General features: G+C 50.8%; 1 protein-coding gene across 2 annotated transcripts in view; it reads left to right on the forward strand.

Moving 5' to 3' along the window:
* The window catches only part of Tmem266 (transmembrane protein 266), a 114,351-nt gene that overhangs the window by 80,736 nt on the left and 5,973 nt on the right, over positions 1–27,642 (forward strand). For both annotated transcript variants that reach the window (XM_087563355.1, NM_001109294.1), the window contains 4 exon segments: positions 8,358–8,414; positions 9,449–9,587; positions 13,082–13,197; positions 25,119–25,308. In XM_087563355.1, the coding sequence (XP_087419481.1) occupies positions 9,488–9,587; positions 13,082–13,197; positions 25,119–25,308 (406 nt within the window). In that variant the 5' untranslated portion in view covers positions 8,358–8,414; positions 9,449–9,487.

Below are 27,642 nucleotides of genomic sequence, written 5' to 3' on the forward strand. Positions count from 1 at the left end.
GACAATGGATGTCTCCTCACCCCATCTCTGTGGCCAGAAGTAAACCCAGGTCTAGAGTGTTCTGACCGCACAGCCTTCTCCTCAGAAAACATCCTGGCTGACCTGGCCCCAGACACAAGTGGCACTTGAGGTTTGGCCATGAGGGCTATGTTGGCTAGGGGGCCACAGGACACACAGCCTTGACAACTGGCTGTGCTCTGTAGATACCCAGGCAGTCAGTCCCTGAGACTCCATCTGAAGACTCCGATGTAGAAGGGAGTTGACTTACTGTTTATAAGAATGATTTTGGGGATTTAGCTCAGTGGTAGAGCACTTGCCTAGCAAGCACAAGGCCCTGGGTTCGGTCCCCATCTCCGAAAAAAAGAAAAAAGAAAAAAAATTAACATGCCAAAATAAGAAAATGGTCCTCTCCTCTAGTCTTCTCACCTCAGAGGACCATTGTTAACTTCACCCATGCCCTGGGGTTTCTCTCCTTCCTGCCTCAGTGTGGGCTTCCAGCAGATGTGAACTCCTGTCCTGATTGACTCATGTGAGGGATCTGCTAAACAATTCTTTGTAAACTTGAAAACAAGCTCCTGACCCTGACCCTGCCACAGGCCCTGCCCCAACCCCTGCCCCAACCCCTGCCCCAACCCCTGCCCCTGCCCCTGCCCCTGCCCCAAGCCCTGCCCCAACCCCTGCCCCTGCCCCAGCCCCAGCCCCAGGCCCTACCTCAGCCCCTGCCCCTGCCCCTGCCCCTGCCCCTGCCCCTGCCCCAGGCCCTGCCCCTGCCCCTGCCCCTGCCCCTGCCCCAGGCCCTGCCCCTGCCCCAGCCCCAGCCCCAGCCCCAGGCCCTACCTCAGCCCCTGCCCCTGCCCCTGCCCCTGCCCCTGCCCCTGCCCCTGCCCCTGCCCCAGCCCCTGCCCCAGCCCCAGCCCCAGGCCCTGCCCCTGCCCCAGCCCTAGCCCCAGGCCCTACCTCAGCCCCTGCCCCTGCCCCAGCCCCAGCCCCAGCCCCAGGCCCTGCCCCTGCCCCTGCCCCTGCCCCTGCCCCAGCCCCAGCCCCAGCCCCAGGCCCTGCCCCTGCCCCTGCCCCAGCCCCTGCCCCAGCCCCAGCCCCAGCCCCAGGCCCTGCCCCTGACCCAGCCCCAGCCCCAGCCCCAGCCCCAGCCCCAGCCCCTGCCCCTGTCCCTGCCCCTTCCCCTGCCCCACACTGCAGCTAGCCAGTCGGTTGGTCAGTTGGTCCAGCCGGTATTGGCTTTCCTCTCTGCACTGGGGTTTTGCCCCCTGTCACACTGACAAATCACTTACTATTTCTGCATCTGTTCTGTCCTCACAAATTCAGGGGTGAGGCCTTGTAGCTGTAACGGAGACAGTTGACATTCCTGTTACTTTTCTTTACTGCTGTGGGATGATTCCCAGAGAGGCAAAGGTTGTTTTGACTCCATGGTCTTGCCCGGCAAGCTTTACGTGCATTAAGTAAGTCCAAACATGTCTCAGTGTGTTCCTAGTATAAAACCCAAGCAGAGATGGCCTGGTTAACGCAAAGCGTGATTGCCTGGTCTTCTGTGCTTGAGTAGCGTGTATCAACACACGTATTTGACTGACAGCTTAGAAACCTTTCGATTCTTTGAGAAGTATCTTTTTGCCTGTGCACACATGTGTCTGTCCACACATGTAAGTGCAGGTGCGTGTGTATATGTACACATCTGTCTGCACACAGAGGTGCCAGAGGACAACCTTGGGAATGTTGTTCTTTATAAGCTGTCCACCCTGGAGCAGGGTCTCTCCGTGACCAGGGGCTTAGCCGTTTGTCCAGCTGTCCAGTAGGGTCTGCTTGTCCTCACTTCGCCCCCCTCCAGCTCTGAGATTACAAATGCCATGCCGGGCTCCAGAGAACAGAACTTGGGTTCTCATGATTCGTGGCTGGCAATTTACTGAGCTGTCCTGTCCTTATCATCCTCTTTATTTCAAAAGGGAAACCCCAGTTTCGGTGGCATCGTCTCTAGGAACAAAGCAGTGTTGGTATCTCCCAGTAACAGCCAGCAACTCACGCCATGACAGTCAACCACGGACCAGTGCCGAAGCCACACCGTTCTCTCGTCTGCTGGCTTGTAGAAGGCTGAACTCACTGCTGTGCCCTTCGAGTGTCTTTAATATGCTACAGCGTTTCACAATAAAATATAGGGATACCTTATAAAGAAATCAAGACCAGGGACACTAAAGTAGAAAATAGATTCTGAGTTGAGAAATGTCTTATGGACTCACCAGGAAACTTGTTTATCTGAAATTTCTGTGATTTAATGACTGTCAGGCTGTCAGAAGCATTTGTCCCACTCACTGACACCAGATTTCCACGGGTGACACGGTAGCCTGTGCAATATGAGGTGACACATTTAAGTCGTGGACTTCAGTTAGAGTATGATCGTTGGAGAAGCTTGGAGAGATTCATGCCTTGAAGGAAGGGAGAGTTGCTGGAGCTCTAGGCAGAGGGGTCACAATGAAGCTTTGGGGACAAGGTCTTCGTTGGAGGTTGACAGGACAGGAATTCGAAGAACAGTAAGGAGGCCGATTGGCTGAGAGGGACTAAGGCTCTGACCCAGAAAGATAACAGTCAGAATGGAGTGTTAAAGGAGCCAGGGAGTGGGCAGAGAGGGTGGGGAAGAGGATGGGCGCAGGGATAGGAGGTAGAGAGCTCTGAGGGACCGGCTTTGTCAGTGAGGGAAGGGTGACGTCCCTTTGCTGTCCTTGGACTGATAATCAGGAAGACATCTAGAGTAGAGACACAGAGTTGGGGCTTCAGAGAACTGGAGGTGACATAGCCAAGGGTGCGGGGACTGAGAAGAGGCAACGTCCCTGGGAGACAGGAACCTGCAAGTGTAGCTGAGAGAATGTAGGCAGGGAGTTGGAAGGAAAGCCCAGCATGGGGGAGGGGCAGAAAGGGAGGGAGGGGGTTGTCTGGAAACAGTGCTTTTTCCAGCAGGGCAATTGCTAGCGCCACAAACTGCTTGTCGACGTGAGCCACACAAGATGCTCTCAAGGGCGTTGGCGCTGGGCGCTCATTGGTAACGCTGGGGACGGGTTGGGGAATTTAACTGTAGCATCAGGCTGAACACAGATCACAGCAGGTCACTAGAGATGGCTTTGTTCAAAGGTGACGTTTGCCCGAAGAGGAGTGGGAGGTGAGTGGCTCACTGGACAGATGTCGTCCACAAGAGATTATTTTAATTTTTAGACTTGAAAGTGTTTCTGTGCTGGGAGAAAGTTCTGGAACTAAGCCTTGCTCGGTCTCTGGTCAGCAAGGTCTGGGATAGGGCTCCATGTACTTAATTGGCAGACACATAATCACCTAACTGTGGGCCTTTGCTTTACCCTGTAGCCTTGAACACTTTGCTTTAAAATAGCTGGAACTCTAATGCCAGCATGAGCCAGCATGAGGACAGACAGCAAAGTGAGCTTCCCTGTGAGCTCAGGACCCTGCAAGTATCAGCTACTGGGTCTAGTTGGGGCTGCACCCTTTGGGCCCTGGGAAGAGGCAGTCACCAGCTCTATCCCTGGGGATTTAGAGTTACAAACAGTGCTGTGTTCTTGTGATCCTTCTCAAGGACACTTGTCACTTCACAGATCTTATTTTGGGAGGGGGAGTTTTGAGATGAATTTCTCTCTGTGCAGCTTTGGCTGTCCTGGAACTTGCTCTGTAGACCAGACTGGCCTCAGACTCACAGAGATACGCTTGCCTCTGACTCCCGAGCATTGGAATTAACGGCATGTGCCACCACTACCTAGCCCTTTTTATTTTAATTTTACGTGTGTGCGCATGTCTCTGAGTTTGGGTTTGTGCACCTTAATGTAGTGCTCATGGAAGCCAGAAGGGGGCATCCAAGCTCCCAGCTGGAGTTAACCGGCGGTTGGTTGTGAGCCGTCCGGAGCATGGGTGCTGAGAGCCTAACTGGGCTCCTCGGAAGAGCAGTGTGTGCTGTTAATCACCAAGTCAACTCTCCAGCCCTAGGATGCTCCTTTAAGAAAGCTAAAGACTGATGTTTCCCCTTCTGCAGGGTTTCCCACTGTATTAGAGTTCTATAGAAGAAAAGAACGGATAGGATGAACACACACACACACACACACACACACACACACATTCACACACTCACACACACATTCACACACTCACACACATTCATACACTCACACACACACTCACATATCCACACACACACTCACACACTCACACATGAACATTCACACACACATTCACATGCACATACTCACATTCACACACACTCATCAGACACACACACATTCACACATGAGCATTCACACACTCACACACATTCACACATGAACATTCACACACTCACACACATTCACACACACATACTCACATTCACACACTCATACATCACACACAAACACTCACACACATCCACTCACCCAAAGAAGTGGGCTCTAATAACAGGAAGCGTGGCTTAGCATCAGGACAAATGAGCTCTTCGGTGAGGGGGATGGCAAGCAGGCAAAAAGCAAAAGCTTCCTTCTCCCACGCCCTGAAGGTGTGGCCCAGATTTAGGGTGGGTCTTCCCACCTCAAATGATCCATTAAAGAGAAATCCCTCAGCTGCGCCCAGGTGCTTGGCTTTAGTTAATTCCAGGCGGGGTCAGGTTGACAGCGGCCACACCCACATTCCTTTTCATTGCTTTGCCCTTGGGCCCTGATTCAGGACTTCATCTCACCGCTCTCACTTAACATTTAGCTCCAAGGAAAACTTGTCCAAGATCCACAGCCCCCAGGGGTCATCTCCAGCTCAGAGATCTAGATATCACTCACTCCCAAGCCCACCAGGCTGAAGCCATGGGCTGAGAACTGGGGTGTAGCACCCCTCCTTCAGGAAGCCAGGAGTCTTCCTTTGCCAGGAGAGTTACCTTTTAGAAAACTGCACGGGGTTGGGGATTTAGCTCAGTGGTAGAGCGCTTGCCTAGGAAGCGCAAGGCCCTGGGTTAGGTCCCCAGCTCCGAAAAAAAAGAACCACAAAAAAAAAAAAAAAAAAAAAAAAAAAAAAGAAAGAAAAGAAAAGAAAACTGCACAAAGCCAACATATACACTATCAGCTGTGTCTTCCTCTATCCACTATGATCTCCAAACTGTTCTTGGGGAAGAGGCTGATTCCCCGAGGGGAGGGGCAGGAGGCCTCTGCCACTGCACCAGATGTAAAGCTGAGGACTCTCGGCCACCTCACAGACGTCACTTGTCCTCCAATGAGCAGGGCTCGATGGAGAAGACGTGAGGCAGAAGAAGGGTCTAGGGACCAGATTCTTACCTCCCACCGAAACCTCAGCATCTGCACTCACATGGAGAGGAGCTCGGTTTACAATAAATACGTAATGGATCATCTTTAAGGTGTGGCCAAGACTCCGCCCTGCCTTGCTGATCTTGCCAGTCATTAGGGCAGCAAGCCTGGAATGAAAGGGCCTGGCAACCCTTGGTCCCTTGAGAAAGAAGCAGCCTGGGCTGGGAGTGAAGTCCACTTCTCTCCGAGCTTGCTGTTCTGCAATGAAGTGTCCTACTGGGGTTTTGCAGCATCCCTGCTTAGACAGCATCATACAGGCCTTGAACCCAGAGTCTCATATCCTGAGTCCCCTGGGAGTCCAGAAATCTGGTGTTTTAAACAAACACAAAGTGGGGTCACTGAACATTGAGAAACATCTCAGAGATGTAGGATGTGCTAGGTCTTGGGGATGGTGGGTCAGGCCCTTTGGTCCATGACTGGGAGTTTTCAGCATAGATATTTGCAGAGAGAAGGATGCTATGGGACATCAGCCAGCAGGTGAGATACTGAGGAGCTGGGTTCTCACTCTGGCTTTGACCTCAACTGGAAGCAGTGAGGAAGAGTCATGGCTTGCTGAAGTGAGCCCTGAGCCCTTGTCCTGGTGGCTATGTGTCTTTGCTGCAGTTTCTGCTGGCCTAGGAAAGCAGGTCTCACAGTTAGTGGTCTGGAGCTGAGTCCGGAGTTGGAAGTCAGATGCACAGATGGGCCACCAAGGAGGTCAGGGAGGGTGCTGGTGCCTGAACTGCTCTATCTGCTTCTCTGGTACCACAGTGGCCTACGAATCTAGGTGCCCACATCCTTTCTGGGGTATCGGTGTCCCGGGGGCTGTCTGCTGACCTCTTCTCCCCTGCCTTCCCATCATGCCTGGCCACACCCTTCCCCCTCGCCTTAATCTACATTCTATAGGAATTTCAGCTAAGACAACTCTTATTTTATTTTACTTTGAGACAGGGTCTCACTCTGTAGCCTTGGCTAGCCTGAAACTCACTATGTAGAGCAGGCTGGCCCTGAATTAATAGAGGAGCCCCCTACCTCAGTTTCCAGAGATCTGGGATGAAAGGTGTGTTCACCACACCCCCAGCCTTGCTTTTGAAGAAGTATAGCAGGTCTTTTCATCTGAAGAATGAAATCCAGACACAGAAAGTGGAACGGAGGTGGTCAGGGGCCGAGGAGCACGGTGTTACTATTAAATAGTTCGGATCTCGTTTGGCTGTTGTGCAAAGGGTCTGGTGGTGATTGCTAACACGAGCAGATTTAATTCAGCAGGAAGGTGCACTCGGTGGGGTGCACTAGTGGGTGAAATGATACAGTGCTTTACAGTCTCCGAATGCATTAGAGCCCTGGTGGCGGCAGCCATCTTGTGGATCACGTTTGGCTCAGACAGTTTCCTTTCTCCCAGCCTGGACCTCTTTTTCTGGGTTAAGGATGGGTATGGGTACTGTGATATTCCAAAAGAGGAAAGTATCAAGTCCAGTACGCAGGAGGGGAAAGAAGCCAGGAGCGCACGGGGTTCTCACCTAGTCTGAGTATGCCATGTCAAGAGGGAAGCCTCTGATCCAGTGGCAACTTCATCTCAGTCGCCTAGGACCGTGGGCGGCTTCTCTAGCCTCTGTTCCTCGTGGTTCATGGGCTTCACATGTGAGGAGTGGCTCAGCAGCACCTGGCTCTCACCGGCAGCGCCAAATAGCACTCATTTCAGTATCTAAAACAGTGTCGTCTAACCGACCTCTCCAGCAGGAGAGAGGAGTCAGACCCAGGGATAAGAGAGATTTGAATTACTCAAAGACACAGTCAGCCATTACTGTGTGTGATCTTAAGAGATGTGGGAACCCTCACCCGACCCAGCACACTTCCTACCCCTTGTAGTTAAGGCTGGAAGAACAGGTTTTGTAGGGGATTAAGGCCTATGTGTGGGCTTGGAACTGGTAAAGACCCAGCAGACTTCTACTTCTCTCCACATTCGTTCTTCCCTGAAAGAAGGCACAGCCATGTCTACCTACACACCATACGATAGAGAAGAAGGAAAGCAAACCGGACAAAGCTAAGTCTGTTGAAGGGCACAGCCCCAAAATGGTCCACAGTGCTTCTCATCAGCCATTGGGCAGAATGTACACCACACACACACACACACACACACACACACACACAGACACACACACACACATGCACACAGACACACACACACATGCACACAGACACACACACAGGTATACACACATACACACGCACAGATATACACACACGCACACACAGAGATATACACACATAGACACACATGCACTCAGACACACACACAGATATACACACATACACACACACACATGCACACACACACAGAGATATACACACATAGACATACATGCACACAGACACACACACAGATACACACACACAGAGATATACATACACATGCATACAGACACACACACAGATAGATACACACACAGACACACACAGAGATATACACACACATGCACACAGACACACACACAGATACACACACACACACACACACACACACACACACACACACACACACACACACAGAGCCCAGGGAAAGCTAGGAAATGTAGTCCTTAGCCCTGTGGCCATGCCTGAAGACTTAGTGTGTGACGGAGAGACATGGAGAGAATCAACTCTCATCTCTGTTGTGATCGGTCACCAGGCAACAGGAGGGTGCATTTGTAATTGCTGTTGTCATGAGGGGAGGGGCAAGAGCTGCTGCTGAAGAGGGGTGCAGAGCCGTGGGTATCATTCGCTCTAAGGAATTTGTAGTGTGTTCCATATGTGCTGACAGGCTTTGAATGTGTCTGGCATGCAGGATACTGAGGGGGTAGCACACAGGAGGAGGGGCTGAGCCTGAGGACAAGGGCACCACAGAAAGCAAGGCCACCACTGTACTGGAACTGGGCGCTGGTGGCGGGGAAGGGTTGACACAAGGAATAGTGAAGAATGTTCTTGTTACTAAAGTTGAACACAGTTCCAGATCTGAGCTCTGGAACCCTCTTGGAAGAGAGGATGATAACTGCTTCTTTTTTCTTTTAAACATGTCCTCAGACTATTCTACGGATCGTGGTACTGGGGATCTGGGATTACATCGAAAACAAAATAGAGGTATGACTAGTTCCTGCCCCCAGATCCTAGAAGCTGGGAAATGTCTCATCTATCACAAGAGCCCAGCTCTGTCCAGCATGCACCTGACCCCAGGGAAGCCATTTGGGTGCGGTGGGAGAAGGTGGAGGTTAGGAGAGGGCAAACCCAAGCAATTTCCAACTGAAGAATTTTCTTTAAAACTTGCCTTGAGATTCACAAAATGTATACAGTTAAAGTTGAATTAATTTGGAAAGCCTTTGAGGCGCGCTTTAAAACAAATAAATCTACCTGACTCACCCACCTGTGGTGCACTGTCAGGGAAGCTGTAGACTTTTCCTAGCCTGGGTGTCCACCCTGCTCCACGGTGATGGGGCTGTAGCGTGAGGAGAGAGGTCACTACAGTGCTGGAGGCCCAGCTGCTATCTGTGATCTGTGCAGTAGTCTGAGGCCAGGCCAAGCTCAGGTATCCCGTGTCAGCTGTTTTCCTTCCTGTCCTCTGTGCTTTAGTCTTTGGGCCCAGACCTGGGAGCTACACAGAGGTCCTAGCCTCAGAAAGGCTCGCACAAGGCTGGGCTCCAGCAAGCACAGAGAAAGTCAGTGCCCAAGGCTTAATCATGTGGACTACATCCCTCCTCTACCTGTCCTGTCCTCTTGCAGTGTTACAGACTCTGCACTTGTGAGAGGTGACCCACTGGCCCTGGGTTCTTGCCGTCCACATATAAAGAGGTCCCTGTAAGCCATTAGCTCCCATCCTGTCAATGAAGGATCTGCCTCAGTCTCTGACCAGGGTCTAGGATGTGGGAGGCAGGCCTAAGGTTGTCTAAACTAAGAGCTGTGGGAAGGCTGAGGTCGTGAGAAGTACGAAGAATGCTCAATCATGTCCAGGAGGAAGAGGCCCCCTCAGAGAGAAAGTGAGGGCAGCTGGAGATGGGGTGGACTTCTGGGAGGCACAGGCTACCCAGAGAAGGTGGCCTGCAGTGGTGGCCTTCTTGGCCACTCTCCAGGCTGACACAGACACAGTGGATCTGGCACACTGAAGTACAACCCTTCCTCAGGTGTTCGATGGGGCTGTGATCATCCTGTCCTTGGCCCCGATGGTGGCGTCCACTGTGGCTAACGGACCCAGGAGCCCCTGGGATGCCATCAGTCTCATTATCATGTTCCGAATCTGGCGGGTGAAGAGGGTCATTGATGGTGAGTAGCCTGGGGGTGGTACAGTCAGTGTGGGGTGGGGGTGGGGTGACCCACAGCACTGAGGAAGCCAAGCCTGCCCTGTCTCTCCAGCATGGTGTTCTGAAACTACCCACACAGTCCTGTGTCATACTTACACACGAGTGTCCCACTTCCCAGCCCATGCAACTACCTACACAGTCCTGTGTCATACTTACACACGAGTGTCCCACTTCCCAGCCCATGCAACTGTTTATTTGGTGGGGGGAGGGGATGTTGTTTTTGTTTTTGAGTCAGTCTCCATATGTAGCCTTGGCTGTCCTGGCACTTGCTGTAGACCACACTAGCCCTCAGCTCACAGAGATGCACTTGCCTTGGCCTCCCAAGTAAGTACTGGGATTAAAGGAGTGTACAACCACACCAAGCTCTGGTGGAACTATGTATTGTGTGCATGCAAGGCCAGACTTCCCGTAAGACTAGAAATCTCAACCCTGAAGAACAGTGTCATAAAACTGGGACATGGTAAAGAAGGTAATGACACAGGGAGGGCCTCTGGGGCCATCTTGGGAAAATGAAAGACAACCCAAGTCACTGGACTCCCAGAAGTGGTTCTCAGATGCAAAGAACATCACAGGGAGGCCTACTTCTCAGACCTACCAGGAGGGGCTGTCTTCCTCTCTAAAGAGAAAATGAAGGAAGTAAAGGAGGTGCAGGAGGTGCAGGAGGTGCAGGAGATGCAGGAGGTGCAGGAGGTACAGAAGGTGCCCAGCAATCCCCAAGGACCTCCCTGCCCTCCCCTTACCCCAAGAGGCACCTCAGCGGCCTGTCAGGACACGTTTCAGCACCGCTGTGATGGTTGTTCAGGTTCTTCCCAGCCCTGAACTCTGGCTGCAACAACAGAGTTCTCCCAACAGCATCAGCTTGGCAGGGGTGAGGCGGGCAGGATGCCTTCCTGGGGCTTCTGTCTTGGGAGGACAGCGCTTCATTCCCAGGCTTGGTAGTGTCTGTCATTACATCACAGCACCTTCTTTGAACTGGAATGTGGGGGATCAACCCAACTTAGGAAGTAGCTTGAGGGCCTCGTCAACACATTCTCCTCATTTGACAGATGGAGAAACTGAGTCAAAGAAGAAGAAAGGTCACACTGTGAATGGTGCTCAGAACCATGATTGAAGCCCAGCGCGCTCTCTCTCTCTCTCTCTCTCTCTCTCTCTCTCTCTTTCTCTCTCTCTCTCTCTCTCACACACACACACACACACACACACCACTATACACACGAGACACACCATAAACTATACATTACACACAACCACAAACATAAACCACACACACCACACATACACATATACCACATACATACTCATATATACCACATACACACCACACAAACACATACACCTCACACACACCACACATACAATTCTACACACATACACTGTACATACCACTCACACCACACACACATCATTCACACACTATACACACCACATATACACCACACTTACTATATACTCACCATATATACCACATGCCATACACTATATACATACACCACACATACATACCACATACACTTATACACACCACATATGCAACACACAAACACACACATGCCTCACACATATACCACAAACACAATCACATACATGTGCACTGTATACACCACGTGCACCACACATATCACACTTCCTCTCCAAAGAGAAAGTGTGATTCCCAAGGACCAATGACACATATACTATACACATCACATACACAAACTCACACCACACACATACTATATATATATATATATATATCACACTATATACAACCACAAACATACTATACATACCACATACACTACAAACATATATACCACACATACCACACACACATGACACACACCACACACAGACATACACACCATATATATATACATACCATATACAATCACACATACCACATACATATTATACATACATCACACACACACTACACATACCAACACACACACACACACACACAACCTCAGTGCCTTTTTTGACCATCTGATTCATCCCTCCTACCCAGAATTCTATTGTGGGCTCTGTCGGGTGAGAACACCTTCCCTCAGGGCAGAATCAGGCCTTAGGATGCTGGCAGGTGTGGACAGCTGCACACTCCTCACTAGTAGAGGCTGACAGCCCCTTTTGAACCTTCTCCTCCTCAGATCACACTTGGGAACTAGGAGTGCTAGCCTCACCTTGGGTGTGAACTGGTCTCACGAGCAGCCCAGGCAGCAGCAGTTGGGGACAGCTTGGAGTAAGAGACTGTTGGTACTCACTCTGTCCTTTTCAGGGAGAGCATGTAGAGAGGTCTAGAGAAGTGAGAGACATACATGACCTGTGACTGGTAGGTCTCCAGAGAGGTGTGAGACCCTAGGGAGTAAAGTGCAGAGGTCAAGGTGGCCTGGAGTTGACTCTGAAACTTCTGTGGGTTCTAGAGCTGCTAAGCCAAGAACCCCAAGGGAGGGGCTTATGGGGCTACTGCTATCTGAGAAATCACGGGGACCCCATACTCAAAGCCCTGGCTCTCTCACGGCATCTGTATCAGAAGGACACTCTGTAACAGAAACCCACACTCAAAACCCCAGCTCTCTCTTGGCATCTGTATCAGAAGGATACTCTGTAACAGAACCCAGGACTTCCTTGACTTACACTCAGTACAAACTCCCCTTTTGTCAAACGGAAGTCTGCAGAAAGTGGCAGGTGTTGCTCACTGCCTACAAGTGACATGACGCTTGCTCTCTACTGAAAACACTTTCTATTTTGTTGCTCTGCTGCACACAACCTACCTTCTCAGAGTTACTGCATGGTCCAAGATGGCTGTACCAGTGCCAGTCATCACTCTTCTTCATAGCCAGGAAAGATGAAGGGAGAAAATAAAAAAATTAAGGGGACACCCCGCTAACCAGTGTCTGTCTGTCATGTCTATCTGTCTGTCTGTCTGTCTGTCTGTCTCTATCTATCTATCTATCTATCTATCTATCTACCTACCTACCTACCTATCATTTATCTATCATCTACCCATCCACCCATCCATCCATCCATCCATCCATTCATCCGTCTTTTAACCTCTAGCCATCTATCTACATACCTACCTACTGCCTACCCCAGAAATAGCCTTTATTGATGGATTATCTCCAGAAACCAGAAAGGCTACATTTCAGTTACACCCTATGGCTGCAGGCTCCGAGGTTCCCACTGCCAGAAGCTGACTTTTGGACACCTGTACCTATAACAGAAGCTAGAATATAGTCATTTCTTGGCAGTTGTACCAACACTCTAGAACTCCAGAGCTCCATCACTATGAAAAAAAAGGATCTGATTTGAGTTGTGGCCTCTCTGTGCTTTCTGGATGCTTTTGGGGACCTGCCCCCACCCCACATCCCCACAAACTGAGTCTGGACTTTGTAGCTTCTGCTGAACTCTAGGCTCGCTGCTCCACAGTCCAAGCCTAGCTGCTGGCCAGCTCTTCACATGGCTCCCTCTGTCTTCCAGCCTATGTCCTGCCAGTCAAGTTGGAGATGGAGATGGTCACCCAGCAGTACGAGAAGGCCAAGGCCATCCAAGACGAGCATCTGGAGAGACTGACGCAAATCTGTCAGGAGCAAGGGGTAACACTTGCAGATCTGCCCATCTCTGTCCAGGCCTTGCTGAGGACCCTGTAATGTCAGGATGCCAGGGCTTGGGGACTGAAGTCAGAGAGTGTCCTCAGCCCCTGAAGACAGACAGCCCTCAGCTCCCACCTGTGCCGCAGCCCCAGCCTGTGCTCCACTCACTGTGAGCTCAGTACATGTGTGCTCAGTGCTTCCTTTGACTCCTCAGCCACAGACTCCCACAGCTGATAGGTGGGGAAATCTGTGGGCTGTCATCCCAAATTGATCCTAGAAAATGTCTTCACAAGATGGTACACACACACACACACACACACACACACACACACACACACACACACACGCACACACACCTTCAAATCACTCCCATTGGGATGTCTGTTTATGTACCAATTATTTTTTTATACTTTGGGAACATGGCCTTTCGTTCTTATAAAGTGTTCCTGAGGGACAAGAAGAGCCATTGTGGACCCCACCCTCAGCACATTGTCCAGGGTCCCCTGGACCATGGCAGTCCTTAGGATAGAGGTTCTCCTCTGAAAAGGCAGTAGTGCAAACCCTTAAGCAACTCTCCAGCTCCACTCATTCTCTCACTGACCTACCCAGCCTGGCCATCAGGGGCCTGCACCAGAAACTCCAGTTCTCTCCTCTTGGGAGCTGTGGGAAACTGCATTTGGTGGCCAAAGCATATACAAAGGCAGTCTGGTACTGTGCATACCCCACAGGGACCCTGTAGGCCACAGTCAGGGAAGGTTTACAGAGAAGCTGACCTGAGCAGAGCCATTTGGGAGAAGAACAGGCAGGAGGCCCAGCATGAGAGTGGGAGCTGAGCTGGGCTGCAGAGCCCACACCCCTTATGAGCTAGGAAAAGTCGCATGAGGGAAGGGGTGGGCTTGGAGGGGATCTGGGCTGATCAAGGCACCTGGGGAAAAGGGGAAGGGTCTCTGTGGAAGTGTTAAGTTTTTCATGGATCTTTCTGGCTGCTTCTGGTGGGTGGGTAGGAGGGGACAGGTGGGGACAGAAAGCCAGAGCAATCACCTGGGTGAGAGCAGACCTGGGTTTAGACTGGGAACCTAGGAAACTGAGACAGGAAAGCTGGAAATGTTACCCAGTGTTAACCAGCTCAAAGTGGATTGGGGAGCTATTGGCCCATGGTATAACAGGAAAACACCACTGTTGTTGGCAACTTGAGAGATTCAGCACAACACTGCCTTGCTCCTAAACTTAGATGCCCCACACAGAACACAGCCCTACCACAAGCCACCATCAGCCATGCATGTGCTTCATGGCCAGGAGCAAGCCCTCATGACAAACTTGAATATCCTATATCACGTTTTGTGTCCTGTGCCACACAGGTTCAACTCACTCCCCACGTGTAGGCTGTTCACCCGGGTCTTGGGGCAGGAACTTCCTCAGGGTCTACACAGGAAAAAGCAGTAAATAAAGAAGATCCACGCTAGGTAGTGACATCTGGAAAAGAGATGAAGAGAAATGGACTGCTTTAATTTAAAAAGCACCTGAAACCTGTCATCTTAGTTAAGACCGTGGAGAGAGGGAGACGGCTGGGGTCCCTGTGGGTGGTAGGAGGTGGTCTGGCGAAGCAGGGCTCAGCTTCTGCTGAGAGAATAGGAAGCAGGCCACTGCTCTCCGAAGCTCGAGCCCACTCCCCAGAGGCCAGAGACAGCACCCCATTGGCAGTATGAGCTAAGGTTTGAGCCTTGACCTGACAAGCAGACACCCTGAAGGAAATGTATGTCAGTCGGGATGTTATGGCAAGATGGCCGTTAGCAAGAGACAGTTCCAAGCCAGCCCGGGCTTTGTGGCTTTACGGCTTGGATGCTGATAGAACCTTGGTGTCGTTGCTCTGAGGAAGAGGTAGTAATAGAACCCTCAGAGGGTGGTTATGAGATTTAAATACTAATGGTGGCTTACTCAAACTACCTGCTCACTCATGCACGTATACCTGCTTTAGAAATAAACCTGAGTCGTCACTTGCCGACGTACCCCTCTTAGAGCCCGGACAGATCTAGGTGTCTTACCCATAATGCCCTTCTCTCCCAGCCCACCTTGCTGGGGACCATTCCTTACCGTGTTTTCTGTTCAGGCTCAGTGAAAATATTGCTCCAAGCTGGTGGTGCGTGTCCGTAGCAACATTCAGAGGTAGAAGCAGGAGGATTGTGAACTCAGGGTCAGCTTGATCTAGGAAGTGAGTTCTAGGTCTAAGATATACATAATGAGACCCTGGTCTCAAAAACATGAGAGAACATTGCATGCCAGGTATGGGCAGCCTGATCCACCCCGGCCAGAGAGCAGCCCCTTACAGGCCCAGACCTCTCAGTCGTCTACAGTGTTTCCAGAATCTCTGACCTGCTGTCCACCTAGCCCTGATACAGCCCCACCCCCACCCCATTATTCTAGTCTTTGCCACAACTCTCGTCTCTCACAGTCGGAGTTCTTAGAACATATTTAATAGGAGCCTTTTCCCAGGGGAATTTATATGTGCCTTGCACACAGAAACCGACCTGTGAATGTGAAATGCACAGGTTTCTTGTTTATTTAATTGATAGCCTCACTCGATGATAAGTTGATCTCTGCGGATGGGGAATTTCACCGTGTAGCTCAGACTGACCTTGAACTTAAGACCCTCCCATAAGACCCTTCACCACCCCCACCGCCACCACTGGGCAAACAACCCCACTTTCCTCTCTCTCTCCTTTAAATATGCTTATGGAAATAGGCCACAGCAGGTTGCTTGCATCTTAGTTCTTTAAAAAAAAAAAAGATTATTTTTGAGCAGTTTTAGATTTGTACAGTTCCCGAAGACCCTATGCAGGGTTACCTGTTTCTTACATCGTGTATTTGTATCATTGGCTACAAGAATTAACAACCCTGAAACATCAAATTACATACCATTCCAGGGTCCATACTCCATATCCATCCTCCTGACGCCTTTGACTCTCCTCTACAACAATCCCTGCCTCTTTCCTTGTCTCCATGACTGATGATTTGGGGGGCATTGGCTGGGTGTGTTGTAGGGGTCTCCCTATTGAGATCTGGTGCAGTTTTTCTCTTGGTAATGATGTTTGGGAGGAAGAGTTAAGGTGCCGATCCCACCAAGGCCAACAGGGGCACACTGTCAGCCTGATGCTGGCCTGGCCACCTAGCTGAGGCTGTTAGGTTTCTCCACTGTAAAGACTCATTTGTCCATTGCTATGTGGCACCTCATTTCTTACCCCGGGCCACAGCGAGGGTGCTCAGAGCCCGTCACAACTTAACTGGAAAGTCTGTGATAGCATTGGCCTAGTCTAGGGTATGGCAGGAGAGAAAACTGAGGCCCACAGAAAGGTAGTGTCACACAACAGTCTGAGGAAACGCCAGTGTCCAACACACACACACACACACACACACACACACACACACACACACACACACACACACACGACAGGGATTCACTATTTCCCTCATGATCTCTTCCGACCACTTGACACCTTTTATTCCTCAGAATCCTGTGAGGAAAGGGGAGTATAGGCCTTGGGTGGGGAGGACACACAGCAGTCCATTCTTGCCTCTGAGCCTTGGCCAGCTCTTTGCATGGGTTGCTGCAACTGTGGTGTGCACAGATCTCACAGTCCTCGACGGCAAGTCTCTTCTTGCTGATTTTACTCACTGGTGGGACTACAGCCAGAGTTCTGATGCCTTTGACGAACAAATGGATGCCAGAGAAAGTGGCTGGTGGCTGTCCTTCAGGGAGGCGTTTTGGACCACATCCCCACACCCCCACCCCCCACCCCCGGCTGACTTCTGTCTCTCTCTGTCTGTTTCTCTCTGCCTGTCGCTGTCTCTGTGTCTCTCTGTCTCTTTCTCTCTTGGCCCTGGCTAAGTCAACAACACACTAGATTAGTGGTTCGGTCGATGTGGAATTATGTTCTTCTGAGTCATCTTACAAGTCACTTCTGAGATTTCATGCTTGTTGATGCCCAGGCTCTTGCCGTAATTCAGAAACACACACCCCAGAGCCCCATCCTGCCTGCTTTTTGCCCTTCAGGCCTTGTAACAGCGCTTGGCCCAGGCTAGGACAGCCTGGCACACTTGGGGAATTAGTGTTTACCTCTTTTGGGTCCCATGGGAATGAGAGGGAAATAGGAAGCCATGTTCACCTTGAAAGTTTGAGAAAATACTGATGGTCTAGGATCACTGAGGGGTGACTTGGAGCCAAAGGAACCCTGTGGTACCCGTGTTCTCCTTAGTACAGCTTAGATCCTGAGCAAGCATCAGTTCCCCCAAACAGCATCCAATGGACAGCAGACCCCAGGATGCTGACATTTTGCTTATCAGGGTTGCCAGCAAGCTGGTTCCAACCCTTGTTCCACCAGAACCTTGCTTCTCCCCAACACCTGGGCATCAGATTATTGAAAAGGTGAAGGCAGCAGAGTTGTTCTTGTATGGGTGCTGCAGGGAGGCAGTTTAATTGGATAAACTATATGGAGGTTCTTGATGTAGAAGACAGGACAAATACTCTTGAATGGACTTCCACAATGGTCATCATTTACACGTCTTTTGACGGTCAGGATTGTCAGGCTAGGTTTTACTAACCCCTCTACAGATGGGAAGACTGAAGTTTCCACAGGCTTCTCCTTACCTGGGTGCAGTTTCTTATGGAACAGAGCCCAGGTTCCATTTCTCTATACTGAAATAGGGTGTGCACACAAGGCACGGCTAGTCATGCTGGGTACCATTGATGCTGCATCAGCTTCTAGGATAGGGGCAGGGGGATGCTAAAGTGCTGGTCATGAGTGCTTGGGGGTCCAAGTTCAGATTCCCAGCACCTATATGAGGAGAGCTGTGTTTGTAGCACATGCCTGTAATCTTGGTGCTAAGGAAGTGGAAACTGGAGGATCCCTAGCTGAACCAGTGACCATCAGGTCCTGTACCAACAGAGAGAATGGAGAGTGCTTGGAAAAGACATCCAACACCAACCTCTGACCTCCGTATGCACTATACACAGCACAACCATATACGTGTGCGAATGCTTATGCAGACACACAAAGAATTCCCAAGACTTGACACATAGAGTGTGTTTGTCATTCCAATGCAGCCTGAGCAGGTTGCAGTGGACAGAACCTGAGAACTGTCTGTTCCACTGTCACTCTGGCCCCCAGGCGCCTTCCATTGTGTGGCTCCTCTGGGTCTTCTCCAGCCAGCAGTGCAGAAGAAAGGAGACTGGAGAACTGGCCACGAGTCTATGTGACAAGTCTGGAAATAGTGACATTGCTTCTGCTCTTATTTCATTAGCAAATCTTACACAGTTCAGAGATATTAGATGTCAACACTAGTGACCTGTGTGCCCCAAAGGGCAAGAGTCACTATAGAGTCACCTAACTGCACCCCCAAAATGAGGTGGGTGGGCTCATAACCCTTTTGTAGAGTTGGAGGTACAATTTCATTCACCAAAATCTTCCCTATAAGAGGTGTCTCTTCCTGGTTAGTTTCCCCAAGAGAAAGATGAGAAGATCTACCCAAGAAGTTCTATGCATTTCTAAGGCAGAGAAGGTAGAAGGATACAGTACCCCATTGCTCATGTGCAGGAGTTAGGGCAGGTTTTGTGGGTACAGAGTACAAATGGAGTCCATCTCCCCATCCTAGCCTCACTCTGGAGCTGGAGCAGAGGACCCTGAGCAAAGCTCATGGTCTGCACAAACCGCTCCCCTTTGAGGCTGTGCCCAAAGCTCAGAGAATGGGCCAGAGGGCAGGACTGGCAGGAGACACTCCATTCTGCTTCAGTAGTGGCTCGTTCTGGAGAGAGCCTTCCTTCCCTGCAGAAGTCTTAGGCCCCGCCTTTTTGGCACAATAGCCTTTGTTACCTGGATTTTTCAAAATTTCCTCAGAGGAAAGTAAAGTTATTATTATTTTAACACTGGAAGCGGTTTGTAAAACAGCTGATAGCTTTAGTGACAAGCCTATTTAGCTGATAAAATTAGCCATCAGAGAAATAACATATGTTATCCTTTGACTATAATTTAAATTTATGGCCATCTACCCGTCATCTCCACGGTGGATGGGAGAGGGCCAAGGTCAGTCTCAGCCTCACCCTGCTCCTAAATCATTAGTTTGCAGCCGTCTCCTGATTTTTATTGTTACCAACAATGGTGAGAGTACTGGAGATAAACATTGGATGCCGTCCCAGCAGCAGATGGCTTTGAGGGCAGGGCAGCCTGTGCAGACGGCACTGACAGAACGGAGCCAAATTACTGCTACTGCATTAGATGCCATCGAGCCGCTGGCCACAGCGAGCATTGATCAGGCCCATGTGAGTTGGACTCCCTGGCCAGCCCATTAAGGGCTGGGAGGGAAGGCTGGGTGTGGCACCGTGGAAGGGCCTGGCTCGCTCCAGTAATGCACAGTCTGGGGGCTCTCCGTGGGGCCTGCTGAACGGGTGGGTTATTAGATTAGAAATAGTTGCTTTGACTTTTTCCCCCCCAGCTTAGGTATGGGCTTTTGTGTAGTGCTTGCTAGTGGAAGATGGGCTTTATTTTGTCATCAGAGGCACTGTGCACCTACCTTTGCCAGAGGACAGGCCCTTGTGAACTCTGGAGATCCTGGGGACATGGTATTTCTACTGATCACTTTTAGCAGGTTGACTGCAGTGGGGTCTAGGAGTTGGGGGTGCACCTATCCTGCTAAGGAGTGACTAGTTTCTTTCCCTCTCTCCTTCCCTTCCTCCCTCCCTCCCTTCCTTTCCTCTCTGGAAGTTTCTTGAATAGATCAGACTGGTGGTTTTCATTGGATTTGGTTTGAATGGGGGTGGGGTGGGAATGAACCCCCATAACTTCTGGTGTTTTTTTGTTTTTTTTGTTTTTTTTTTTTTTTGTTGTTTTTTTTTTGGAGCTGGAGACAGAACCCAGGACCTTGTGCTTGCTAGGCAAGCGCTCTACCACTGAGCCAAACCCCCAACCCCACTTCTGGTGTTTTTTAGACCCATCTCCCATCTTAAAACTCAAGAACTCTGTCTGTCTGCCCAGGCTGCTGTGACACCGCCTTCAATACTGTGTCATAAAGCGTGTCTCTCATTCTCCCCTGGAAACCCATTAAGGGACTACGGAGCCCAGGCTGGTCTGGGACTTGCCTCATTTCTTCATGAGTTAGGATTCTGCCTGTGTGCCACACCTCCCAGCTCGTTTTCTTCCATCATTTTTTAGACCCTTACATGTTAGCTTGGACACTCACACAGGTCTGCTTCTTCTAACTGCCTTTTCTTTTCCTAAATGGTGACTCTTCCCTGCTTTCTTACATGGCTCCTTAGTCTCACTGGATGTGGACACTGTTGGTTTGGGGGTTTCTGGGTTATGTTATCGTTCTTCAAAGAGTCGATCTTCTGGGAATGCCTTCAATCTGCAGCAGCAGCGGGGTTGGCCTTCATGAGGATTAGCTGACACTGGATTTCATTACCCCATCCCAGCCCAACTGGAGTCCCAGGGCAAGACTCAGAACTCAGCAAGTCCACTTGTCTTGAACTGGACAGAAAGTGAAATGCAGCCCAGAGGAGAAGGGGGGAAGTGTCCAGTGTGGTGGGAGGGATGATAGGCTAAGAGCTCAGGCCCCTCCCACAGGCCCAGCTTTGTTCCTCTGGGGGGGACCTCATGTCCCCCCTGCTGTGATCAAGCTGACCTGTGCTCTGTTTGGCTGATCCACCTTTCTCAGTCACAAGACTCTAAGTTCCCTGACACAAGGTCACGGAGCTGGTTGCCCAAGTCTTTGCTTCTGGACATCATGTGGCCCTGGCCTTTCCTCCCCCCAGCACAGAAGGCTCTGTCCACCTCCAGGTCTAATGTAACTCATCAGGCTAATAACACCCTGACATCCCTCCCACAACCCTTCAGTCAACTGGGGAAGGTGTATGTAGTCGTACTAAGTATCAGAAGAAAGGGGAGCCAGCGTCTGAGGGTCTCACTGGGACCCACTGAGAAAACCCCATGGCTGTCTCAGCCAGTGGCCAGAGTGGAATGCCATCTGGCCCTTCTGCAGTTAGGAGTCAGTCACTGTTACTCGGGGGGCGATGTCTGATAGCATCCAGATAGATACCCTACATCCTCGACATGAAGTGTCTAAAAACCTATCCTAGCTGAGCACTGAGTTGCACACCTTTAATCCCAGTACTGAGGAGGCTGAGGCAGGTGGACCTCTGTGCGTCCAAGGTCAGCCTGGCTTACATAATCAGACCCTTATCTGGGGGACAAAAACAAAAAACAAAACAAAACAAACAAAACCTCCTGCTACCTTGTTTCTGGGCATATGTAGTCTTGGCCTGGGCAGGCCCTGACCTCCAGCTGGCTGGCCTGAATTCCAGTGAGACTGGAGCAGCTCTGTATCGATTACAAGACATCAATAATGCATCCCTTCAGAGGGGCCTAGGAAGCCATTAGCTGGGCCTGCAGAGTCTGAGGCATGGCCTTGGAGAAAGCGGCTGCATGTGCCCATGGGAAGTTCCCATCAGCCTAGGCAAAAGGGCTCCCATCCCCACAGAGCTCAGGAAGATTACCTCATGGAACTTCTGGACCTTGTTTATAGAGAAGTGGCCTCTTACTCCCCACAAGAAAAGATCACCATAAGATTTACAAGCCATAGTTTCTCCAACTCTGAGACTACTAGCCCATTTGAGGGCTGGGTTGTTGAGGTAGTGTCTTGAGTCAGGAGTTAGGACAGTGACTGTGCCCATAGTAGCCCCAGGTTTGGGCTGAAGTACCCACATCCATGTGTGACCAAGGTATGACTCAGCGTATGGCCAGTAATGAAGGCTGAGATAGAGTCCTTACCGGGTGTGGAACCAGGATCAGTCTATGGCAGGATCTGGGCTCAGTGTATATGGCACACCCTTTGTCTATACTTTGGGTTAAGGTTGAAGCTCAGGCTGTACCTGGAGTTAGGCTCAGCCTGAAACCACAAGATTGAAGAAACTAGTTCAACCTCATTTACTTTGAAGTATTCGAAGGCTTCATGCGTATACACCCAGCACACAAGACCCATCCATGTTGGTGCACCAGGGCCCAGTCGTGTCGGTTTCTCTCAGTCTGCCATGACATTGTGCTAGTAGCTTGAACTCAACTAGACAAGCATGTGCACTGAACTGCAGGTAGACAGGGGCATGCGCTGCACTGCACTGCACTGCAGGTAGATGGGGGCATGCACTGCACTGCACTGCACTGCACTGCAGGTAGACGGGGGCATGCACTGCACTGCACTGCAGGTAGACGGGGCATGCACTGTACTGCACTGCAGATATATGGGGCATGCACTGCACTGCAGATAGATAGGGGCATGCACTGCACTGCAGACAGACAGGGGCATGCACTGCACTGCACTGCAGATAGACAGGGAAATGCACTGCACTGCAGACAGACAGGGGCATACACTGCACTGCAGATAGACAAGGAAATGTATTGCACTGCAGATAGACAGGGGTATGTGCTACAAATTGAGTGGAATTTGCTTTTGTTAGTTTTTTAAAGATGTTTTATTTATTTACATATTTATTTTTGCACGCAAAGTAGAAGGTTTCCTCGTGGCATTTTTGCACACATTAGGGTTTTGTTTCTGTTTATCAGCACACAACTGAGGGTAGTGAAGGGTAAACTAACGAATGGTCTTAGCAGAAAAGGGGGGAACTGCACCTCTGCAATGCATCTGATTGCCTCTCAGAGGCCAGTAGGATGAGGGTTGAAGGGAGAATCCCAATGCATAGAACTCAGGAAACTGAGTCTAATGGGTTGGGTCAAAGAGGATACAGAGCTCAAGGAATTTAGGGGAAGTGAAGAAAATAGTGACTGATGTGTCAAAATGGAGAGTTTGTGGCCGACACGGGCACAGAGGAGGAAAAGGGACTGATCGATCTTTAAGAGCCCCAGAGACTGGGAGGAAGGGGACATCGTGTGACGTACCAGAGCAAGGGGGCTGGGTAGAAGTCTACACAGAAATGTACAACATTCTAAGGCTTGTCTGGCCCGGAGTCCACACCACACTCTAAGAGAGGCCAAGGGTTTGTCCTCTGGTGCAGTGGAAGCTATGCACTAGGCAGTGCCTAAGGGGAAAGGTAGCCTGGCTGAAATAAGAGTTAAGAGAAGGCTCCCCTCCCCTTCTCCCAGCGCAGAAGCACCCACCCAGAGGTGCACCCCTGACACATAAGTGGTCCCAGACAGAGCATGCAGATAGTGACCCTGGGAGATGCCCAGTGCTGGTCACCGACGCTGGTCACTGCTAAGCCACTCCAATGTGAGTAACTAAATGCTTTCAGTTGTACTCAAGATCTGTTTTCATAAAGGTGGAGGGATTGAAAAGGAGACTAGGTCCAGGGGCGTGGCCCAGTCAGGAGAGCGGCTGCCCAGTGCAAGAGCCTTTGAATTTCAGTCCCAGGGCTGCAGGGAACTAGGGAGAGCAGCATTCCAGCACAGCAAAGTGTGGGCCAAGTACCACAGGTCGAAGGTGAGGTTGGAGCTGCCTGGGACTACTTGAGGCCCTGTCTCAGGAAGGGGGCGTGGCAGAGACAAAAATAACAATGTAATCAGTGTGATGCAAAGAATTCAAAGAGGCTGCTGTGACTGAGGGCCCTGCGGGTTGGAGACCAGGAAAAGCCCTTCTGAGCGGACATCAGCCAAGTGATCTGGGACCGAGGGAACAGGGACATCATCTGATTTAGGTTTTCCAGAGTCTATGAAGGATATGCAGCTGTCAGGCGATGGCCAGCAGTAGGACTGGAGACACGTGAGCAGCCTAGGAGAGCACTCAAAGATGGAGCTGTACTAGGAGTGGGTTAGATGCTGAAATGAGAGGAAAACGAGGAAGTGGAGAGGTTTTTTGACTGTAGTTAACTTGACATAAAAACACCTGAGGAACAGGTCTGGGAGACCGTGGAGTACTATTTTGAGCAAGTGAACTGAGTACATGGTGATCGTACACAGGCAACTGGATATTGACATTGTAATAAGGGGGCGGGGCCACATGGACAAGTTGGAGGAAAGCATCACACCCTCGCCTGGGTAGAGGGTGCAATGTGTACTTTGAACACTAGGTGGCAGTGAATACTCACTACCCACACAGACCCTTTGTCCTTCACCCAGATACCTGAGTAAGATCTGGAATGTGGACACCTGTCTCAGTCACAAACCTGGGAGACATTTAGAAGCTTTTCTCAGAAGCTTTCCAATGATGGTGGCCGGGGTGTTACCATTGAGGGTTTGTTGTTGTTGTTTCTTTGTTTTGTTTTGTTTTTTAACCACATCTTCAGAAAGGAACATAAAACGCAGAGACATAAAACGGCTGCATTTACGAACCAGGAAACTGAGGCCAGAGAAAGTGAATAACCCTCCCAAGGTCACATATCCCAGTACTATCTAGCTGAGAGCCATCTCCCACAACTCGTGGGGAAGGGAAATGGATGTTACTGGAAGACAAATAAGCCAGACCAGAGTGTATGTGGAGCCTAAATACTTAAGACTTGCTAGCGTGAGGATGGGAGTCTCCTGACTCCCATTAGGCATCTGCCTGAGGCGCCCGAGGAGCGCTTTCTTTCCATTCCTTGGAGGCCCACAAGTGGCTAAGGGCGGATTCAAATCCAGATGCCCCGACGGCCCGGTTCAGTGGCCTTCCTAGAAACTACAGTAGACTTTCTATTCACGGACGTTTTCTTAGAGAAGGGCCTGCCCACACGGTATCTGAGACAACGGGTCGCCCTTACAGTTTGGAAAAGGTTCCAGTATGCTGTGTTGCTGAGAGCTTGCTAAGAAGTGGAGTATCTCTCCTTTGGGTGCTCAGGTTTTTTATCCCCACATCCCAGTCTGCCACCCAGGTTCAGGCCCCTGTCCTTCCCACCGGTGCCACCCTGCCCCAACCCTGGCAAGCATACCCACCTGCCACCCTTCTGCCTCTTGCAGTTTGAGATCCGGCAGCTGCGTGCGCACCTGGCACAGCAGGACCTGGATCTGGCAGCGGAGCGGGAGGCGGCGCTGCAGGCCCCACACGTGCTCAGCCAGCCACGCAGCCGCTACAAGGTAGTGGAGGCTGGCACATGGGCCGAGGAGACCGCAGCCGAGAGCATCATGGAGGAGCTGAGGCCCTCTCAAGGTGAGCCCGCTGTCCCCAGAGTCTCAAGGATTCCTCCCTCACCTCACTCCAGGTCTCTGAGCACAGAGCCTAGGACATGGGATTCCAGGAGCTGGCACCACTTGTTCCTTCCCACTGTTCCTTCTTATCTACAGGACACTCGAGGTTAGCGCCCTTGGAAGTGCCTCTCAGAGCCCAGGAGGAATATCTAGCTGGGGGATCGTGAGGCAAATGAAAAAGTATTTAGATCTAGTAAAGCCATTCAAATCCCATTGTGAATTAATAGTTGTTACTTTTCCTTGTGCTTGCAAAAGAAATACTGGATGGATGGACGGACAGACAGATAGATGGATAGATGGAAGGCAGGAAGGAAGGTAGAGTGCAGTCCATCATACTGGGAGAGCTACAGTGGCCTACTGGGCACCTTGTAGCTCCCCAGTCAGGAACCAGATAAAACTGGTACTAACGTGCTTTCTCCGGTTCCCTTCAGCCTGGAGCCTCAGCTCCTGGGATCACACCATCCACTGTTGGAGTGGACTTCCCTCCTCAGTTAATCCAACCTAGATACTTTCATTCTCTTCTCTCTTCAGTTCAGAACCTCTGGGCACCAGAGGTTTGCCTCCTCGGTAATTGTATACCCTGTGAAACCGACCAGCATTAACCATCACCACCACGGTGATAGAGCCAGGCTCCTAGTTAGAGGTCTGAGACCTTCCTAATGGACTGCCACTTACCAGGGCCCAGAGAAGAGTCCAGGCCTAAAACCAGAATAGCCTTCGACCTAAGCTTTGCGGGTGTGGCAAATCGAAGGCCATAAAGTGAGTGGTGAAGGACACAGGAGCTGTAACCCCAGCCTGGGGCTATTTCTAGATCTGAAGCCCATTTCTTCTTCCAGGCAGCTTTGACTTGGGCAGGGGACTTTGTTTCTCTGGACCTTGATTTTCATCTGCTGTCAAGAGGTGTCCTTACAGGGTTGTAAAGAAAACAGCCACATGCAGAGATAGATGGTGCTGGGCCTAGATGTGGGACTTCCGGACTCCCAAAGTCAGATTGGGCCAGGAGTGACTTCCCCTCGGTTACCCGTGTTCCTCCTTACATCGAGGGCAGAACTAGGAAGGGCAGGTGGGGCGGGAGGCCACACTTCCTACCTATGTAGCTTGACACTTCAGTGACCTCACTTCCAGCTCCCTCTGCTGCCTCACAGGAGTGTGAGGAGTGGATGGTGTGGGTAATCTCTCCCCACCTGTGTACAGTGACCTCCTAAAGTCACCATGCCGCTCCCCACTTAGCACCTTGACTGGTTCGCTGTGCTTTCTCTGAAACATGCCCAAGTCCCTTCTAGTAATGTGGTCATTTGTCAGATGCCTGTAATAAAATGCCCTAAGCCAGGGGATTTGAGGAACAAGGATAGCCTCTCACTTCTGGTTGCAAGAATCTGAGATGCAGGCGTTGTTAGGGTCGGTCCCTCCTAGTGCTGTGATGGAGAACAGATTCCTTCCTCTTCGGTAGCTCTTGTTGGATGTTGGCTGTCCTTGGCTTGTGGAAGCACTAGTCTGCCTTCATCTTCACATGGCACCTCCCTCATGGCTGTGTCCAAACCCTGCCGTAGCCTCGCAGGAGCACCCTGCTCTAACAGGACCTCATCATGACTAACCGCGTCACCATAGTGTTTCCAGTATAACACTTGGAGTAGGGACATGGTTATGCAGTCAGCAACAGATGGTGCACGAGACCCCTTCCTCACCTGCTTCTGCCCCATCACCCTGTGGCATCTCTAGATACCTCCCTATCTTTTAATGCACACTTACCTGGTGTATAGCAGTCACCCACACACAATTCAATCCTCAACTGCATTTCCACAGCTGTCCCCAGAGCCCTTAGTGGCACAGTCAGTGCCCCTGAAGCAGAAGGCAAAATGCAGAGGCTGTGAGAAGACCTCCATGATTCATGGCCTGAAGTCGTCCAGGAACTCAGGGCATCCCCCAGCTGACTTCTCTCTGACCAGGAGCCATGTCCAGGGTGGGAATTTCCGTGACACAAGAACTAACAGTCAGATGAGCAAAGGGCACTCTGGGCTACTCTCGAAGATTAAGAAAGGGCAACGTTTGTTAGTGGCTGTGACTTCTAGGGTGGCAGGGCTCAGAGGCCCTCTGCATGCACAGTAAGACACAGACAATCCAGGCATTAACCTGCAGACATAGCAGTGAGTCACAGGAGTGGTGGGATGTGGTCAGCATCACCTCTGCCTGGCTGTCACTCCTTGAGTGGGGGAGGGATACTGGGGAGGGTAAGAGTGCCCACTACAGCTCCAGCCCAGCCACATCCCTCTGAGAGGGACGAGCTTCCTGAAGTTGC

This window comes from Rattus norvegicus, chromosome 8 (assembly GCF_021556685.1).
Source record: "Rattus norvegicus strain SHRSP/BbbUtx chromosome 8, alternate assembly SHRSP_T2T, whole genome shotgun sequence".
Lineage (NCBI taxonomy): Eukaryota > Metazoa > Chordata > Mammalia > Rodentia > Muridae > Rattus > Rattus norvegicus.